This window comes from Liolophura sinensis, chromosome 1 (assembly GCF_032854445.1).
Source record: "Liolophura sinensis isolate JHLJ2023 chromosome 1, CUHK_Ljap_v2, whole genome shotgun sequence".
Taxonomy (NCBI): Eukaryota; Metazoa; Mollusca; class Polyplacophora; order Chitonida; family Chitonidae; genus Liolophura; species Liolophura sinensis.
This window is the reverse complement of record NC_088295.1, coordinates 83119890-83141408: the sequence shown is the minus strand read 5'-3', so window position 1 is coordinate 83141408 and position 21519 is coordinate 83119890. Positions and strand designations below refer to the sequence as shown.

Here is a 21519-nt window from a genome sequence, read left to right as displayed (position 1 = left end):
TGTCTAGGTGATTTTTAAGTGGATGCATGTTTGCGGTGTCCATGCATATGGCTCTTTAGTTATGGATATACATGTTTACAAGCAAATATGAATTTTGACATGAGACGTTTTGATTGTCAGATGTCAGTAAATATTTTCTGATGACGTCCATTTTGGATACACTAAAGAAATGTTTTATTTTTAACAGCGAGTCTGTTCTCTGGGGGATGCTAAAATTTATTCTGCTATTGTAGAAGCTACAGCGCGTACTCTATTAATTCTACTACACTAACAGGATATTATGTTGAATATGACCGAATATTATATTATATTATATTATAATAACAGCATATATTCTAGCATCACTCAGACAACAAACTTTATGCTAAAATTAACAGATTAATTTTTTGAGGGTAGGCTTACCACTGGAGTGGAGATTCACCAAAATTTATAAAGATGCTAGAAGCGCCTCTACAAGAGCATATCGTATGAATGTTTCACCTAATAAATAAATTTCTCACAAATACTACATCTGATGTTAAAAATTGGAGAAAATATTGAAAAAGCCATATTTCTGTGCTGTTCGTCTTTAATTATTTTATGTTAAAAATATATAAAGGAAATATAGGATATTATACCAAAACATTGGAAAAGATATCATCAAGCTAAATATAGGACTTCGTTCTGCAGGCTATATATAGCTTTCGCCTTATATATTAACTGGCTTTTTAGGTGTCTCCGTGCCTAGACCAGACATGTCTGCCACGATAAAATATATATGCTTTATAAATACAACTATACAAAGATAAAACTTTCCCAACAGGCAAAGCATTTTATAAAAGCTTGGGTAAGAATTCAGGGAATCGCGCAATTGAAATTACTGAAATACATGTTATTCAAGAATGACCTTGCAAACACTTGATGCTGAATGCCCACAGACACAATACAGCTATCGCCGCGCAAACGTTCAAGTGTGAAGATCCTTCGTTTAATGGCCAATGTATTTCTGTATTAAATAGCACAATTGTCAAGCCTTTTATAGGTGAAGCGAGTGCAAAGTAACTTCTAGAATCATACGTCTTTAGAGCTCAGACTATGGCCAGACACGTACATATTAATGACGTTATGCAAGGATTCTTCTATGTACTCGACCTTATCATTCAGCTGCTCTGCCTCTTCAGGTGAGAATTGCAAATTATCGCCACAGCGCCTAACAGACAGCTGCGAGGAAATTATTCGTATGTGCAAATGTATTAAACGTATTAACAAAGTCTAAAGTTATACAACAGTACAACCCTTCAAATGCATGCGTTCCTACTACGATGATCAGAATAGCTTATAGACTTGCAACACATTTCATCTCCATTTCATATCTGCAACCCGGTTTTACAAAATGAAGTTTAAATTGTACGATCAGGTGTTTGGTATTGAACAGTCTGGTATACAGAATTAAGGGCAATTTATTCCTCCGTTTACAGACACAACCATTTTACACTGCGACTCCAACCGTGGGGAAAAACTGCTAGCAAGAAAAACGATAAACGATGCGATAGACGATAGGGATGCGAGCCATTAACTGCTTTCCTCCTTTAAGTTTGAAACGGGTGTGGCTTTTGATGCGGATACAGACTGGTGGCGAACAACCTGTGATATAGTATGTATACTACATAACAATTGGCCCATTCAAACATCAAATTCATCAGAAAGACATGTACCTGTCCCTCAAGATTAAACTTTGCGAGTCGCAATAGAAGAGTGACGGTAAAAGATAGGTACGCTCTTGTCAAAGGTTAAGTAGCCTTAATAGAACGGCTAAGGTTAGAACACGTGCATGCATTTGCTAATGGACGCTGATAGTTAGCCAGAACAAAACGGTGACAATTAGTATCAATTACACGTTCGGGTTCATGGCAATGAAGGCGTATATTCAGTTACAATAGAACGGTTTAAGACAACACTTAACTAGATGTAGTCGGAACAGAATGTCAAAGTATTTGAGATGTACATGTCTTTGCCAATGGAAGTTTAGATTGCCAGAACAGACTATAAACTACACGCCACGACAAGAACGCTAAAATTGAAAGGCGAATCATATCCAGACAAGAGGAAATTTCGTTAACCAAAATAGAACAGAAACTTACAGGAGTTAAATGAGAGTAAAAGCTTTACACGAGTATATCTTTTCTAGACAAAAACTCAGCTAGCCACAGCAGAAACTGAGAAAGATGGGAGGTGTACACAGGGTGATGGATACAACTTGTGTATGTATTTGTCCTTTCAAGAGAAAATATATATAGTCAAAATTGAAGTGTTTGCTACATAGGATGGATGGGAATGTTTAGCAGATCAGTATAAAGAGATAGGGAGACTGAGATGGTAGGCCTGCAATTGTGGGGCTATCTACTGTCTACGGTTGTCAGCACTGAGCACATGATGCATCCAAGTGCCCATTGATGTCGTGAGGTGGTATTCCAGATTCCACAGAAACACATCTGGTATCGGGTTCGCATCTCCATTGCGTGATATTTACGACTCGATTTAATATCCGTCAGTTCACAGATTCTTTTTTCCACAATGCTTTGTCCCGGATGGTTGACATTGTCTCTATTGACGTCATGAACTGGTTTTTCGCCCTCTGTAAACGTTTTGATGTCATCTTTAGGACAACCCAAGAATACCTTGTGTATACTGATGTGGGTTCCCTTTTCATGAAATTCCCTGATCAGTTTACTGCTTTGACAAAAGCTTGCGTTAACCCGGTCATTACGCTGAAGTTGACCCACTTCATGATTGATATCAGGGTTGATATGTGTATATGCCTTAAAGCCAGGGTAGCACAATAGTGAGGCCAGACACTACATGGAGCAGGAAAAGAGGCTAGCGCAAATCTTAAAGTCATCGTCTTTCACAGATGCTCTTGAGAAATGCATATATATATATATATATATATATATATATATATATATATATATATATATATATATATATATAGATATATATATAGCTTATGACATTTAAGCTTGCAGCATTTCAGCAAAACAAAATTGCCTCGCACTCACACTCATTTTCGTTTACGCAATAAACCTGGAACAGCTTACGCTGAACATTCAAGGAACATCCGAGAGGCATGAGCATTATACTTTTAAAGATTTTGTGGAGTTACATTAATTACAGGTTCTTGGAATAGCTGATATTCCATCAGCTATTTAGTTGATGAAAGTATCTTATTTTCATGCATTGTTTCCTAACCGCTGAATATTTCACTTGTGCGAAGGCGGCCAGCATCATGGTGGGAAGATACCCAGGCAGAGCACAGGGCACCCAGAGCCATTCGCAAGTTGCTGGAAGAACGTATGACCTGAGAGGAAGCCAGCATGAAACTCACCGCAATCGCATTGATGTTTTCCCTCTTAATACATAGGGTAATTCTTATTACAATCTTGTATTAACTTTCATCATGTCCGGCATATGTATACATACTTAATGTTGAAAATGTGATTGCCAAAAGTAATTTCCATCATTCTGTACTTTACACAAACTGATGTAAACTTGATCTTCTGATTTCCTAACACAATTTTGAATCATACTTTCGATTTAATATCAATTGCTGTTTGACAGTATTGACAGTCTGAAGGCCATCATAGCCACCGAGTTTCCTACCCCAAGCATCATGTTAATTGCAAACAACACGAGACCAGTCTATCTTATAGTCACACTGCATGGACATGTATATCTGTATTTAACACAACAGTCACACCCGGTGCTATCACCTACTAACATAGGCTGATTTGATTTGATGAGTGGAGTTCAAAGCTGTCCTGATAGAGGTCAATTTCATGGATGGGTGAGGCCGGAGCGGCCGGAATTTGGACAGGCATCTGCTGCTCTATGTGTACGATATGTTATATCCAAGGAACTTCATGTAAGTATGCATGTAATAAAGTTTGTATATATGTATGCTTGGGGTTTAGGTTCATGTACTGGTTGCGATAGGGCATGACGTCAAAGTGCTGCCGTCACTGAGTTAAACTGCATCATGCTAAAAACATCAGAGACGACACCCCACCCAGTCACATTATACTGACACCGGGCCAACCATCTTTGCTCTAACTTCTCAGTGCTGAGTGATGGACGAGGTAGCATCATGAAACATTTGTTAAGTCTATGGTATGACCCGACCAAGGTTTCCCAGGTCTCCCGACTTCGAGGCCAGAAAACAGAGGAAGCAGAGGAAGCAGAGACTGAATATTTCTGATTTATTTATTTATTCATTTATTTCAACAGTGTCTGGCACAGCACATAAGAATTTTGTATGACGATGGTCAGGTTTATGGGTGAAGGGAAACGGAGTGCTCGCCAACTGCAACCTTCACCAGTTTCCCGACAAACATCACAGCATAATGCCACTGCCTAAAACCAGAGATAGCTTGATTCTACCACACTTCATTAATCACAAGTCTGACAATCCCTGCAATCTAGTGCTTTACCCTTTTTAGCTCACACTGATCAGTGATAAAGCAGTTAATATTTTTTTGTCCACAATAAAATATTATCAAACATTGATATCTACACTGTCCTGGAGAAGATCTGAAACCATAGAGATCACACGCGGATGAGTAAAACAATTGAGCAAAGTTCTGGTTGAGATACTAAACGGTGTTAGGGGGCTGTGTGTGGGCCTAGAAGAATCACAGCCTGCTACTGGTTCAGGTTTATAAGGGTTTGTTGTGGGGAAGTCTGACGTCTCTCCTACTATCTGATCAGTCTTCATCAAAGTCAAATAATCCTGGAAGCTTGAAGGTTCAATGGGTGTTACCTCTGGCTGCTTCCATATGGTGTCCTTGTCAGCTACATGTATTTGTTCATGCAGTTCTTTATTTGATCCCTCTTGACAACTGTTACTTACACTGTATTTTAAACTTTTCCTTTCTGTAGATAGTTCAACATCACATTTTCTCTTGTTAGCTTTCACATTGGTGTGAAGTTTCCCTGAGGGGGGGTTAGACCTGCAATCGTCCTTTCCCAGGCTTCTTACACCCCCAGGCTCCTTCTTAGCTTTCATTTGTTCTCTCAAGGCACCAATGATTGCTTCCTTATTTTCTTCCAGTGAGAGAAAATCCTGCAACAGATATATTCCGTAAATCTCTTCCAAAAAATGAAGAGCAAGACATCCCCTACAAGATTAGTGTTTTCCTGCTTGTAAAGGCTGTTGTCAGTATAGTGTTTAGCTCGTTACAGTGTTCACCTGTTTATAAAGGTTGCTGTCAGCATACGTGAAGTGCTTACCGGCATATAAAGGTTGTTGTCAGTATACATGTAGTCCTTACCGGCATATAAAGGTTGCCAGCACAATGTTTACCTGTTTACAAAGGTTGTTGGCAGTATATGTGTAGTGCTGACCGGCATATAAAGGTTGTTGTCAGTATACATGTAGTGCTTACCTGGATATAAAGGTTGCTGCCACAATGTTCACCTGTTTATAAAGGTTGTTGTCAGTATACATGTCATGCTTACCTGGATATAAAGGTTGATGTCAGTATACATGTAGTGCTTACTGGTATACAGAGCTTGTTGTCAGTTTACATGCCATGCTTACTGGCATATAAAGGTTGTTGTCAGTATACGTGTAGTGCTTACTGGCATATAAAGGTTGTTGTCAGTATACATGTAGTGCTTGCCGGCATATAAAGGTTGCGAGCATAGTGTTTACCTGCTTATAAAGATTGTTGCCAGCATGGTGTTTACTTACTAACAAAACTTTTTGCTAAGCTTTTTATGTAAGCTGGTAAGGAAGATTTTTGCTTCCTTACCAGCTTACAAGGGTTGTTGCCAGTATGGTAATAATATTAAACCTGGTCATAAAGGTTGTTTTCATCACAGTGTTTAACTGGTCATAAAGGTTGTTTTCAGCACAGCGTTTACCTGGTCATAAAGGTTGTTTTCAGCACAGTGATTACCTGGTTAGGGTTGAGGATCTTTGACTCCTCCCTAGGGTCGCTGGCAAGCACAGCACAGACCAGGGTCTGTGTTAGAGCCTCCTGTACTCTGGCCTCATGGTCAACATCCTGTTACAGACAGATAGGCTGATTACTATGTCTGACTACACACAAAGAACAAACATTAGACTAAAAACATACACAATTTATAGGTCTGCTCTTCATACTATCTTTTTGAAAGTGAAAATAAAAGCAGTAAAAACAAGATTTTACATCACTGACATGCATTATTGTCAATGTGATCCATAGACCCACCATTAACTTTAAGCAGTCAACTTCCACTTTATCCAGTCCTGAACCAAAATCTATACAAGTGAGGATAACACAGCCTTTATCTAATTCGACAAAGAGCACAAGACGACATATGTACAGCTCACAACATTCATTTACATATCTTCATAAAATGTTCTGAACAATCTTATATGCATAATCTTATGCTAAAAGAGCCATTATCATTCTAATCCTCTGTAATACTTTATAAACACTCTGCTGTAACTGGTAATCTTACAACATGAGAGAAAAATCTGTTTAAAAAGGGACTTTTCAAACCCACTACACTCGACAATGCAAGACGTCACCAGTGGTCAAGATTTAATGATGCCACGTGTAAGTGATCAGAGGTTAACGACCACAAACCAGGTGGAGATGACAAAGTGATTAACAATCACAAGCAGGTGTCAGTTAATTGCAGATTGAGTGGACACAAGTGCCTCACTTAGCCATAGTTTATGATTTACAACAAGACATATCAAGGCAAGCACTACCTTGACACAGATAGTCACCATAACAAATATGAGCAGAGGTTTTCTAGTTGAATACAATGAATCATATTGAGAAAGGCAAAAACTAGGGGGAGTAGATTTGCCCACACTTATTCACCAGTGACCTGGTTGTACTAGTGGTGGGCCGATCAGTTCATGATACCTGAGGCATGTGCTAAGAATTAGTTATAAATTACTAAAACTTGCCAACTCAACTAAATGTATAAACACATAATACAGGTGAGAGCAAGCAAAGATCAGATCTTGAACACTACACCCCCACTTGGTCAAATGTATAATCTTGTTTTAATGCTTTATTACATTTATTTTATTTAATTATTTGACTGGTGTTTTGTACTGTACTCAAGAATATTTCACTTATACGACGGCGGCCAGCATTATGGTGGCAAGAAACTGGGCAGAGCCAGGGGAAACCCTTGACCATCTGCAGGTTGATGTCAGGCCTTCCCACGTATGACCAAAGAAGAAGTCAGCATGAGTTGGAGTTGAACTCACAGCGACCACATTGGTGGGGGGCTCCTGGGTCATGGTGCCTTGCTGGCGTGCTACCCCCCTCGGCCATGGAGGCCCCTAATTAGGAGTGAGGTGATTAGGCAAAACATTGAAAAACATTCACAGATCAGTTATTTACAAACATCTATGGGTATGTTGAAGTCATCGCAAATGATGCAGTTTTCAATCATCAAGACAAACATAGAGACTGGTGAAATACTGGTCAAAGTATTTGTGTTAACATTATGGGTTTATCTGTTAAACTGATGTAGTCTGAGCCCAATGCTCTGTCTATAACAGATCTGATTCACCGATTTAAATAATAACAATTTCACAGGAAGTTGCATGTTTTTGTAAGTCGCACTTTAGCAAGACACTCTGCAATGACAACTAGGCTTATGCATATATGTACATGTAGGTCACATCTGCCCAAAAAACAAGACTTGTACTTGATGTGTGAAACAAAGCAAATGTGTGAGTGGTGAATCAACATGATTGATGATGTCTAGCTGTGTGTACACAGAACACTGTCTAAGTGACCCCAGAGGGTGTTGGTGCAGATGGCGGGGATTGAGCGGCCAGAAAGTATATTTAGTAATAGCCTTAACATTCATGTTATAATCACTGGCCTCGTTACCCATATTTTTAAGCATGTAACAGGACACAAACTTTGTGACATTTGGTGATTGATTTTTTTTGTCAAAAATATCCAGCATAGTCTGTTTATATTTGATGGTCTCAACATACCCTATTAAAATGACCTAAATATTCAACCACAAAGTGCATTTTTGGAGGCAAATAAATGTTATGAGATATTACTTATGGCGCTTAAGCTTACATTTTCTCAGTAGGATGTCATTCTACCTTCCAACAATCTCTCAAAGCACCTTTCTAAAACAAATGAACTTCCAGAATCTGGAAAAATCAGCAACTTAGTCATGGATGAAATTTTAGGTCACTGAGGGTGCTTTGTGTTTACACCATTTTACAAAAGATTACAAATTTATGCCACAAAAACAGTAATTAGAACAATTATTAATTCAGGTAAAGAAATTCTGAAGAAATTTTCTTGAAAACCTGAGGAGAAATAAAACAATTACTGACATTATGGTTGGTGTTACACATTAATCACATATTGAGAAATATTTAGTTTTATATGTATGATGAAGCTTTAAATACAGAGTTGCTTCCCCTTGCCCGAGAAATTCTCTTTCTCTCCACCACTGCTGACTGATCCTCAGATTCATTGATTAGTTTAGGATTAAGAAGGGGAAGGGGACCATGGCCTTCAGCACAGTGAGTGCATATGTACTCATAGTCAACTTCCCTCAGTTCAATAGTAACACTTTTTAAATCACATTTGGATAATCTCATAAGCTTCAAATTCACACAATTATAAAAGGCTAAATAAAAGGAAAAGCTCAGAAATGAAACGTGGACGAGTAAATTAAATATTATAATGTATATATGTTCACAGTATCCAAAATGGGTGGCTACGAAAAACATGAAAAAACAGTTTATTGCAGATTAAATCTTTTTTTCTATTAAATTAATTTTTTAATTTGAAGTCTACTGTCAATGTGTAAATTTAAACCAACACTTGAGGGCAAATTCTAGTAGTGACTGAAAAATATTTGTCAAAATACTTAACTTTGAACAGATATATTCAGAAATAGTGTTTTATAGGACAGGACAGCACCTGGCTAGTCAAGCTTTCTAAAAAGTATCATACTTTATTACTTTAATGAGATTTCATTGAATAACATGTAGAACAAAATGACAATACTGTACAAATGGCGGGTGTGATTTGTGGCAGCCATCTTGAGAATTTTATCCAATCAAACACGTTGATATCAGACTGACGTAGTCTTTACCCATTTACTCCACGCAGTGACATGACAACACAAAACTACTGCATAAGACATCTTTTTGAGATAGTTTACAACGATATGGTTACATGTCTTAGAAGAACCATTTTACAAAGTGTTGTGGGGCAGGTCTTTATCACTTAGGAACCCCCACAGACATAAAATCAGGTGATTTACAAGATGTATAATATTCAACAATGGTATCACAAATTATGTCAGACAGTCGCATACCGTCTTGGCCCAAACAACCTTCATCTATCCGAACATATTTTATTGTCGTTCATTTTAGCATTTAGTCAGCAGTTCATACATAACAAGTATTAGAGTCAGTGCACAATTCATTAGGAAAGCCGAACGTTTATGGGAATTAGAAGATCAATTTAAAATTAATTAAAAATGATGAAAAAAAATGATTAATGATAAAATTTTTTTCTCTGAATTTATTACAACTAAAGAATTTGAATTTTGCTCTGTCTCTCGCATACAATAGGTATTTTGTAATCTTTTTTCTTTTATAAAATACAGTAAAATTATGGAAATGCCGTGTTCAAGCGGAGGCCCCTTCACTGATGACCGAGATATCTAGGTCAGCACTGCTTTTATCTTAGAAGCCACTGGTGCCAAATTGAAGCATAAAATCCAGGGACAGTCGAATACCTAGATCAGTCTCATTGTTACTTAAAATTATTTCCATTTGTTTCAGAATTGAGCATGAATCTAGTTGTACAACAATACTATTGTAATTTAAATTTAATTACAATAGGAAACATTTAATTGGGGTCAAAATCACAAGCACTACCCCTCCAGAGGCCATGACCTGAACCAAAAATACCCCGGCCATGCATCTGCAGCCAGGCAATTTTAACAGGGTCGCTGAAGTTCCATGTAAGTGATATGGTAGGCCTACCGTATCAACAGTGATATACATGTACATGTAATTTATCACTTGGGCCTTCATTGCCGAAGTCCACAACTTGTATCTGTCATAGGCTACTGCTTAGACTATTATGCTGAAAATACCTTCCATGTTAGACAGCTAGAATACATGTGACATCACCTTGCCCTTCATAATGGAGACATGCTGAAGCTGTGTTGAGAAGGAGTTTCATTAAACTTTTACTGGATTGAAAAAATTCTAAGAAATATGTATAATACCCCCAGTTTAAGATACTATGAACGGTAGTCTTTCAGAGGACATGAACATTAGTCAGGTGCTGTCTTTCACTTTAACTGAGCTACCGTTTAAAACAGTTTATAATTCAAAACTTTATTGAATCTCATCAAAACAGTTTTCACTATGTAAGTACACATGAACGACAATGTATAACTCTGGTGTTGTTGTACAAACTGCTTAGCTTGCAGGCTTTGTCAAAGCCTTGTGACAAAAATCCATTCTTGTTCTCAGACTTAACCCACATCTGTGTCATATAGCGGAGACAAACCGGAAGATTTGTTTAATACAGCGTGACTTATGTGCTTAACCTTTTCAATCAGATCAAATATTGATGCATTATAAAGACACAATGATGGTACTGTGAGAGGACAGGTCAACAATTGCAGAGGCGAATGGCTCTTCAGCTGACCACCCAGCAACATCCTCCCTATCTTAACAACAGAAGATCATTAGTATTCAAACCCCCAGTTACCTTCACCAATCAAAGCACTTGAAAAACTGAGCATTAGAAGACAAAACAGATTGATGTGTTGTCGGGACATGCTGGAGGTTGAACATGAGGGCAAGGCTAGGGGTGTAGAAATATTACAGCAGGAGAGAAACTACATATACTCCACAGACTGTTTAATATAATACATGATCATTTACATGTGCCAGTTCCAGTAAACCCGTTTACTTTGATAGCAAAGCCTTGTTTATTTACCATATATATATATATATATATATATATATATATATATATATATATATATATATTATATTTTACCACAAGGAATTCTCAGACTTTCTCACACCATATATTAGGCTCTCAAACCACCCTACGTTTCTCCCACCATAAAGAAATTATCACACCACAAGGAAATTCTCACACATACATCCTAACGTCAAAGACTTTCTCACAAAACACACACATTCTTATACTCAAAAGACCTTCAAAAAGCACAGACTTCTCCCATCAGAGTTTCTTTCACAAAAAGACTCTCTCATGCTACATGTACTTTCTTGTGTCATACACACATACTTTCTCACACTACTTTCTCACAACCTCTGTTCAGTGTTACGACATCTCAGTCACATACTTTTGTCCTATAACATCATCAAACTACAGCAATGGCTGGTTAATCAATGTATGTTAAACATGGATAGGTTTAAATTACATGTGTACAATAATTAATAATCGTTTCACCTTCGACTTTCACCTCCTGAAATATTTAGTGTAAAGAATTTTTAGATGACTGAAAAAATCAACTTCTGTGGAAAATTTATACCCATTCACCTTAAAATACACTGATTAGCCCTAGTGTTGTCATACGGCGATGAGATCACTGAACAAAGGCACCTTACCATGAGTTGACTGGTATTAATTTCAGAATGTTAATACAGTACTTTTATGGTTAAAGTCTTTCCACTCACCAGATTTATCCATGTGTTAATGCTGACAGCTGGCTCTAGGCACTGCACAAAGTGCCACCAGTGTCTGGGCACCAGTAATACATCCCCAGCCTCAAGGGTTACTAGGTATGGGGTCGTCTTCTATAACAACAAAATATACTTCACTGTAATTCTTCAACCTCTTAACATGTTTGCAAGGTGTTTATTCAAGCATATTCTGAGAACACTATTCTGCATAGATGAAAAAATTAAACTTTTCGTGAAATTCTGAAATTGGTGAACTCATCCAATGTCAATTTGTCTCTGAAAGCAAAGTAAAGAGGTGCATAAACCTCACTAAAAGTTGCATTTTCATATGTGAAAAGGTTGAGGAATTGGGTTACTATCATGTCATCAGAGACCAACCACCACAACACCAATTATGCTGTAATATCACATAATGTGGTGCATACCTGTAACTCCATGTAACATACATGCTAATGTAAACAAACTACTAACTATTCTGAGAGCCATTTTATTTAGGTACATACCAGGGGGTATATCAGCTCTGCACTTTGTGATTTTGCTGTGAATATTGCTGACATAAAGGGTGTAAACTGAGTGTTACATGTGAGGCCAGGGAATGTGGAGATATTAATTAGTCAATGTCCAGAAGTAATATGCACAAATCATCAAACTGTTAAGCCTTTAACTCAATCTCAGAGAAATTATGCATTTAGTAACTGCCAATGAGCATGGAAACTGAAGACATACTTTGCATATTTCAATTTATGTTTGGCTTAAATTCATAAAGTGGGAAGTTATTATTGGATCAGTGAATGTTTGGAATTGTACACTTGACCAATTAGAACAAAGGGTGGGAATGTCAGTATTGGATTAGGATACATCTTTATACATAAATACCTTTAATTTTGGAAACTTTTGAAGGTTTGGTCTTGTAATGTTGACATCACTGAAGACACTGGATTCTTCAAAAGGGACTCGTGTTGGGTACAGGTGATCTGTCTGCTCTGGTGGAAATAAAATCCATCTTTTTCTGAAGACAAACAAATAATGATATCTGTACTAAGATTTGTTTTGTGAAATAAATAATTAGTATGCTCAACAAATCATTTCTCTGATGTACATTAAATGACGTGTGAATTTGTTGGGGGCAAATAAACATTGATGAATCTGTCTGAACTTCAAGTAATCTGTACACCCCAGATATAGAGGAACCTAAACATCACATCATCAAAATTCAATATTTCAAGGCTAAATACAATTTAACCTAATATTGTGAGATGCTACACACACATGTATGAATGAAACATTAAAAATTTGACCTTTCCTAAAACGTATGACAAGAGAAATGAAATAAAGGTATTCACAATGTTTGACCTCTATTAAAGATGGATGACTTAGGCATGAGGTGGGGGGAGGGGGAGGGGTGGGGTGGCAGTACATGGACTAGACCGACACTGGAGCCAAAGTTAATGTGATGGATTAAGAAGATATGTAGGTGTGTGGCAAGGAGCCTAAGCTGCCCATCCCACAGTGGTCTTATCCTACCAGCTGTCATCTCTGTCAGCATTATTCAGAGTGATAAACAAAGCCAGCCCTGACACTGCTCAGGGACAGGGTGAAGGTCACACCATACATATGAGACATTCCATGAACTCTTATACAACACAACAAATATTACGATCGACGTGTTTGGAGTGAACACCCACTATAAAAGACAAACATGCACCCGACAAGGATTACTGCTAACACTAACTAACTCAACAAATGAAATCTAATCTTGAAAATTCAACCTTGATATGACACCAGGGCAAAAAAATTTATCAAATACCACCGGTTACTTTTCTCATTTTACTTTAAGTATCATTATTGTATAATAAAACTTGATGTCAATCATTTAATGTCCAAATGTCAAAAGAAAAAAACTAAAGAAAAATAAAATGCTGATGAGTGATTAAACCAAAAAAGGTCCATATTTTTCTTTTTTGACTGTACCAGTATGTCATATGCAATATATTTATAACAGTAATTTTTTGGGGTAAGGGAAACAGGTCAGAGTTTGGAGGAAGCCTCTAGAGCTCCCAGGATATATGTACATGTACCTGACAAAGAGGTATAGGAGACTGGGATCTATATTCAGATTGGGAGCTATATTCAGGCTGGGATCTATGCTCAGACTGAGAGCTATGTTCAATATGGGAGCTATATTCAGACTGGGAGCTATATTCAGGCTGGGAGCTATATTGATTTGTTTATTTATTTGGCTGGTGTTTTACACCTTACTCAAGAATATTTCACTTATTCGACGGCAGCCAGCATTATGGTGGGTGGAAATCGGGCAGGTTGCTGGCAGACCTTCCAATCTACGACCAGAGAGGGAGCCAGCATGAGCTGGACTTGAACTCACAGCAACCTCATTGGTAAGAGACTCCTGGGTCATTACACTGTGCTAGCATGCTAAACAACGAGTTATATTGAGGCTGGGATCTATGTTCAGACTGGGAACTACATTCAGGCTGTTGTATGAGTGTATTTGTATAATAGTACATGTACAAGTATTTGTACTAGCCTGACTGAGGGGGAAATATATCGACAACAAATGTCTGGGCCGCCTAACAAGAATGCCATTAAAGATCCATGCATTACTCTCTAATACAACAGCAGGGAGGAGTCCGTGTGAGTAAGAAGCCATATGTCACACCTGCATCTGTCAAGAATTTGCAATAATAATCAATTTTCCACATGGTTATGCAAACTGCCTCCTTTCTACAAAATCCCTTTGTATTATACTACTGGTCTTGTTGAAGTGTTTACTTCAGATATCTTGTTAATATCATACCCTAAAGAAGAGAAGAATATCCAATGAATTTTGAGACACTAATGCCAAATCAATCACAACACCCACAACCCACTCATGCGTGTACGTGCGATGTGGTAATGTTACTAGCACAATAACACGGGAAATTTTGTGAGAGCATGAAATGATGCTTGTTAGTAATAAGTCGAGTATGAAGTTGCAAATGGATTAGAGTAAATCACAATCAAAAACATTTCTTCATACACCACTCACGACTCTTGATAAGCCTTGATTTGATTGGATGGATCAACATATCGATATATATATACTCATCAGGCATGAATTCTGAAGTTTCCTCACACCAATTACTTTGGACTTTCTTCCTCTTGATTACCTTAATTTTGAGTTCTTAATACTGCCTGTATTGAAGGCTGACTCACCTCCCAGAGATCTGTGCCACCAGGTTACAGCCATAAGTGTCATAATGTCCCACAGTGTAGGCATGCTCACTGCCCAGCCAGATGGTACTATCCTTACCCGACTGGCCAGCAAATCCAAACCGTTTCCAACTGACAGCCTGCATCAAAAAACTTCCAATAAATCACCCCAAAATGGCTGTTCATGTCTGTCTACACGTCAAAAACATGACTGTTACAAATAAATGACATACTGTAATTCTTCTAAATATTAATTAAGTAAGCAAAAAATTTCACTACTCTCTCAGTTTTTTGGAAAAGTAAAAATATGTACATGACGATGTTGTTGATTAGATGGACTGACATCACAAAGCATGTGAGTAAAGAGAAATTGTGTATTCCTGTTACCATTATGTATATTGTTTAAAAGAAGCAGACCAGATGTCCATAAAAATAAGAAGAATTACAGTGAACCCAATTCCTAATGTATGGGTGGATAGGGGGCATAATACCTCTAATACCACTTTATTACGATTATTTTTTTTTTTTTTTTTTTTTTTTTTTTTTTTTTGATTGGTGTTTTACGCCGTACTCAAGAATATTTCACTTATACGACGGCGGCCAGCATTATGGTGGGTGGAAACCAGGCAGAGCCCGGGGGAAACCCACGACCATCCGCAGGTTGCTGGCAGACCTTCCCACGTACGGCCGGAGAGGAAGCCAGCATGAGCTGGACTTGAACTCACACCGACCGCATTGGTGAGAGACTTCTGGGTCATTACGCTACGCTAGCGCGCTAACCAACTGAGCACGGAGGCCCCTATTACGATTATAGCTACAGGTACGACCAGGTAAACATGGTAAATCTCACTGATACTGTTATACCCTATATATGTATCAGGCATAAAATATCCAGTTATAATTCCTGTCTTGACCTTTTTAAAAATAAATGACTTGCAACAAAAAAAAATTTAAATCAAGATGTATGGTCAATACATAGATTTTTTGGTATCATTTTTAGTGAACAGTATCAGAATTTTCTTCACAAATAAAGCATATACATGTACTTCACACTGTGTAATATTTCTTTTATTGCAAGGGTAATTCAAATTTTACTCCACCCATTATTTCATATTAACAAACTTTTAACATATCTTATGTTACATGAACAATATTTACAGGATTAAAGTTTTTCTCCATTTACTTGTTTGGTTTTTAATGGCATACTAAAAAAATTTCACATGTTCATCACTTTATATGATGGCTTGAGTCGGGTGAGTCATGAGTTAAGTTGATGGGTGGAGGAAACTGATGAGCCTGGAAGAAACCAGTGAGCCCAGAGTAAAACACAGTCCGTCTCTGGTACACGTACCTGACAATCATCTAGCCTTAAAGTCTACAGATGAACTACCAGGAGGTGAATTTGAACTTGCGAAAACTGCAATCTCAATGTTCAGGGTACAAACAGACAATTATATAATGAGACCAACGTTTTAGATGAATGAGGTAGGGAAAGAGCTGTATCGCTGATGGCATAATGTTGAGACTTCCAGATATCTGCTGATATGTACGTCACTGAGTGAATAATTCAATGTTCACTTTTATATGGGGTTTTCCATCGACCATCAACTCACTCAAGTTGCTATAGGTAGAAACATGGCCTATGATTGACTTTTTTGACTGGGTTACCTCCCCTTGTTGTCCAGAAGAAGAGAGATGTTCTGCAAACTTTGACATGTAAGGCACAGTGTTGTGTTGTAATTATGCAGCCTACCCTGTGCCTTCAGTTCTACCATACAGATCGCTGGGAATTACAAATACGTTATAATACATTATTAACAGAAAGGGAGATCATATTTGGTTTACTCAAGTTATAAATTGCTTTCAACCTGTCATATTGTTTACCTGTAGTGATCCGAGAGCTGTGGGAATCCTTAGGCTGCCTCATTGGCATGTTATCTCAACAGGCAGACAGTTTAGATGGTAGTGGATTTCTTCTTATAAGTCCATTTATCAACATTTTTCAGAAAATACAGGCCCAGCAGGTTTAGTAAGGAGTCCTATGCAACTTTTTTTTGTACTTAGCTGAACCAACTCCAAAATTTTGTCCTTGTTTCTTTCGGCAGTATGCCCTTTTTATGGTATTCAGACTTTATAACATGGGCTAGTCCTAACTCTTACTTCAAGCATGTGGGGGTTTGCTGAAAACATGTCCTTCATATACTTGTAATCCATGTAGCCCCAGTGTTTGTCTCTGTCATACTGCCCCAAGGGATTATCAGGCTGAGGAATTCCAGACACCCAGTCAGAAAACTGACCAACATTGACGTCCTCATAATCACACTCTGTCTCCCACTGCACATCTGGCTTCACAGAAACACAAAACTTGAATCTTAACACAGACAAATAAAGTAAATAAGATGTGTACGACAATGACGTGTGAAAACAATTCCTTTATACGCACGGACCAGTTTGGTTTATGTGTACATGACTAGCATGATTTGACCCCTCTCCCCAAGTACCTGAAAAACTTCCTGATGCTAGGTCACAGTTGAATTTGAACATGCAATCTCATGCATGTAATAGGTCAAACACTGGAAATGGTCTTAACTGATAAACTCTAGAATGTCAGTGTTTGTTAAAAAATTGGGGGAAATTCTGGTCGACACTTAACACCCGCAGGCTGTTCTGCCATATCGCTCAGACATGTTGGAATCATGTGGCAAAATACAGTTACCTACAAAGTACAGTTAAGGGGTGAAGTTCTGCAAATCAGAAAATGGAAAGGTTTAGGATTCAATGGTGGATTCTCTTACCGTCCACATGTTTTAGCCCTAGTCGACATGACATGGTTTGGTTTTGAAGAACTGAAGCCAAATAAGGGAGCGTCCACTTCATGGCTGGCCAGTCTGTAATAAAGTTAGAAAAGACAACAGGCCTGGACTTTGTCATCAGTATCATCTCCCTCAGTTTATCAGGATAAAACCGATTTTCTGGTGGTGAAAACAGGGGCAGCTGAGGTGAATTTGTGGACGACATCTTTACCTATAGGCAAGAATTAGCATACATATAATTATATGGACCTTGGTGTCTGAAAGCATTATTTTTATTATTATTTTAATTATCTTTCTTTCCAGTGTAGTTAAAACTGGAAATGTAAACACTGCAAAAATCGTGACTTCTAAAAAAACCTACATGTAGCAAATTTGACTTAGCTGAAGAGCTTGAAACAGACGATTTGTTAAGTGATTTATTTATTTACTTGTTTCATTGATGTTTAACGCCATACTCAAGAATATTTCACTTATATGACGGCAGCCAGCATTATGGTGACAGGAAATTGGGCAGAGCCTGCGGAAAACCCACGACCATCCACAGGTTGCTGGTAGACCTTCTCATGTATGGCCAAAGAGGTAGCCAGCATGATCGAGCTGGACTTGAACTCACAGCAACTGCACTGGTAAGAGGCTCCTGGGTCAAAACACCGTGCTGGCTCGCTAACCTTCTCAGCCACATAGGTCCCCAATTTCTTATGTGAACACTAAAAATGTGTTTATGGTCAGACTACTAAAAGAGTTCATTTATCCAAGTACTATTACTCTCATAGTACTTAGTACTGATCAATTCATTAACTGGTTGAGGATTGAAAGAGAGGGCCCTTTAGGTTGTGTACATAGTTAGACTTAACAGTCAGCTATTTTCAAAATTCACTGCTACACTTCACTGAGTCCACACAGGTGTCATATCTTTAAAAGAAATCAATGTGTGGTACTCGATGAGTTCATGCTAGATATATCAAGCCCAAACCCCGCCAAACCATCAAACTTGCCATTGAACTGTTTTAACGTCTTTTATTGGTTGGATTATGAAGATTACAACTGTACTGACAGATGACAATAAAAATACGTGTTTTAGTTCTCACCCCACCGCATGTTTGAAAACACACGTGAATCAGGTAGGAGCCTTTTAACATGGCTGTTGATAGTGAGCTGTTCAGCACAGCCACTTCAGGTGGTTGCGCTATGAATGTCAGAACTTTAAAATAGTACACAGACTCTACTTGCCTATTACCGATTTAGATGGACTAGCCCTTCACTGGCTTCAGATTTCAGTTTTGACACGAAGTGCACATCTCTGTAGTAGCAGTATACCGGTATGTAACTCGACTATCTATAGAGTGGCGACTACACATCTCTGATAGGCTCTAGATACATGTTCTTAGTGTTGGACTGCCAACGACCTTAATGTTTTAATCATACAACTTAATTTCTACGTGTGATAAGAGGCAAAAGTTTGAAATATTTAATTTCATTTTCGTGCCTTTGCAGCCTGGCAGAGGGCTCAGCCTTAGGTCAGAAAATGGATGTGTCGTTGTTGTTGTTCAACACACTATCAGCCGGAGTCGGTGGTTGTTACCGTTTAGGGCATCTTAATTTAACCACTGTAAAACTGATTATTTTGTCAGCTCTCATGAAACACTCATGGGAAAATGTAATCACAGTCATCACCGGCACAGAAATTTTCGTATTTTGGACCGTGAGTTACGCGCGGGAAAACCTTAACCAAGGTTGGAGATTTCGCCTAACGGAAATTACGAACTCGGACTCGAAAAATTATGAGTTTAATTGTCGCTGAGATTGAAATATTCTTGACTGCCCGTCACGCAGCATAAAACACCAATGAAATGAATAAATCAATAACACATTAATGAGATTTTCTTCTCGTTTTTGCTTGGATAATACTGTTATACAATTGCGATACCCCAGAATTTTCGAATTTGAGGATTATAAACTAATATTGATCGATTCATCATGTTATAGTATTTGGGATACACTAAGCTTACTATAAACCCTTACTTAAAGGTTGATAAAACTAGACTTATTGTACAGAAATATATACACTGGAATCATCTGTAACATTCCACTGACGCAAAATTTAAACCAAATCCCGTTTGTTTCTCAAGGATAAATGTGTGTATAGGGAAGAGTGGGGCATAACGGACAGAGAGGGGCAAAATGGATTTTGGCGCCATAGCTTATACTACTTGTCGTATCGTCTTTATGGTCATTTCAAGTGTTTGATATAGCTGTTTGTACAACATAAACCTTGCTGTTGATGATAAATGTCGACAAATAGTTAGGCTATCCTAGAGACTGGACAAAATTTCGATCACATTTGATTTATGGTAAGCATGTTTTTACCCCCAGGGCTCAAAGATTTTGTGGGTGCCTGTAATTTCAGTTGCCTGTAATTTCAGTTGCATTAGTTTTACGACCATATCATCAAGTTCAAATAAAGACCAAGAGGTAGGGTAAAGTGGGGAAATATGAACCCCGCAAGCTTAAGGCGAGTTTTGTCCTCTAAACCAGGCCAGGTTGAGTAGAATGTATCCCTATATATACTTTGGGGCATTAGGTATCTGTACTGCGTTAAAGGACAATGGAATTTTAAAGCGGCTTTGTGTAAGACGACACGAAAATGTTGCCAGAGGTGCCCATATTCTCCCCAGATTTGGATGATACGGACCCCCTTTGTCCATATTATTCCAAATGAAAAAGCACTGTAATAATTACTAAAAAAGATCACCTTTTAACTCAGTGAATGTTAAAACACAGAAAACAAGATTTAGTTCAGCTGTGCCATGACCAAGCAGTATCCAAGAAGTGTGGACCTCAATATCCGTAAAGTGCTTAATTTCGGATGTGAAGATCCGAGTTCAAATCCTGGTAACGACTTACATAGACAGTATAATTTCATAAAACACTATAGGCCTATATCTAGAGATACCATGGTAATGTCATTTTATAAATGACCAAAATAAGTAACGAGAATAAGGCGTATAAAAAGATGGGTGGCCATATTCCCTCAGGTGCATGCTTTTAGTTCGGATGGCCATGACGAATACAACTGCCATAACCATTACTATGCACAGTAACACCAGGAGATTGTTGCCTGTACAATAACCTAACACAGAATTATTGATTAAGATAAGTGTACATAGACTTTACAGACGTTGAAGAATGTCACTAACACCATAAGAAAATGTGTCATTAAAAATTGCTACGACTGAATACTGTAAATCGTGGAATCCAATTAAAGTGTTATATGAGTATATATATATATATATATATATATATATATATATATATATATATATATATATATATATATATATATATATTACTCATTTAACGGATTCCACGATTTACAGTATTCAGTCGTGTAGGTCTACAGTTAGACAGGCTTTACCATGTGTATATTGTGAATATAACACTATATATCTGTATATAGTTTGACTTCACTGAATGAGTTAGAATTAATAAAATTGCACGGATATATTTTAGAAAGAAATCAGTTGTGCCAGTTGTTATAAAAATCACGATATACGGACAACATCGAGTTTTCTGCATACAAGGAGTCCATAGAACCCTTGTTGAATTGAGTCAAAATTTGAAAACTCTGTAAGATGCTTAATTCTTTGGTCCTGGAAGATGAAATTTGGACACATTTGTGTTAAGATAACATTGATGAGAGGTACAAAATTTAAAAAAAAATGAGCTTTGAGATTTTTGAAATCTTATTTTTAAGTTTTCACTTACTTCAGAAATGGTTTGTGGGAT

General features: G+C 37.7%; 1 protein-coding gene across 2 annotated transcripts; it reads right to left on the bottom strand.

Annotated features, from left to right (window-relative positions):
- Nucleotides 1–4254: 4254 nt before the first annotated feature.
- Nucleotides 4255–19040, bottom strand: LOC135482028 (HSPB1-associated protein 1 homolog). 2 transcript variants are annotated; one of them, XM_064761849.1, is made up of 8 exons: nt 18971–19040; nt 17716–17944; nt 17081–17262; nt 14924–15060; nt 12587–12719; nt 11705–11824; nt 5937–6044; nt 4255–5098 (listed from the first exon to the last, which is right to left on the bottom strand). In XM_064761849.1, the coding sequence occupies exons 2-8, from the start codon at nt 17936–17938 to the stop codon at nt 4532–4534; spliced, it is 1470 nt and encodes a 489-aa protein (XP_064617919.1). In that variant the 5' UTR covers nt 17939–17944; nt 18971–19040; the 3' UTR covers nt 4255–4531. The 2 variants fall into 2 exon arrangements, with proteins under 2 accessions (XP_064617919.1, XP_064617920.1); XM_064761850.1 differs by lacking the exon at nt 18971–19040 and having other exon boundaries at nt 17081–17266; nt 17716–17845.
- Between the last annotated feature and the right edge of the window lie 2479 nt (nt 19041–21519).

Coding starts and splice junctions, on each gene's coding strand:
- LOC135482028 (XM_064761849.1), bottom strand. CDS start 17,938: ATGTCGTCCACAAATTCACCTCAGCTGCCCCTGTTTTCACCACCAGAA. Junction 15,061..17,080: donor CAAACCCCCACATGCTTGAA/GTAAGAGTTAGG, acceptor TTTTTGATGCAG/GCTGTCAGTTGGAAACGGTT. Junction 6,045..11,704: donor TTAACACATGGATAAATCTG/GTGAGTGGAAAG, acceptor TGTCTGTAACAG/GATGTTGACCATGAGGCCAG.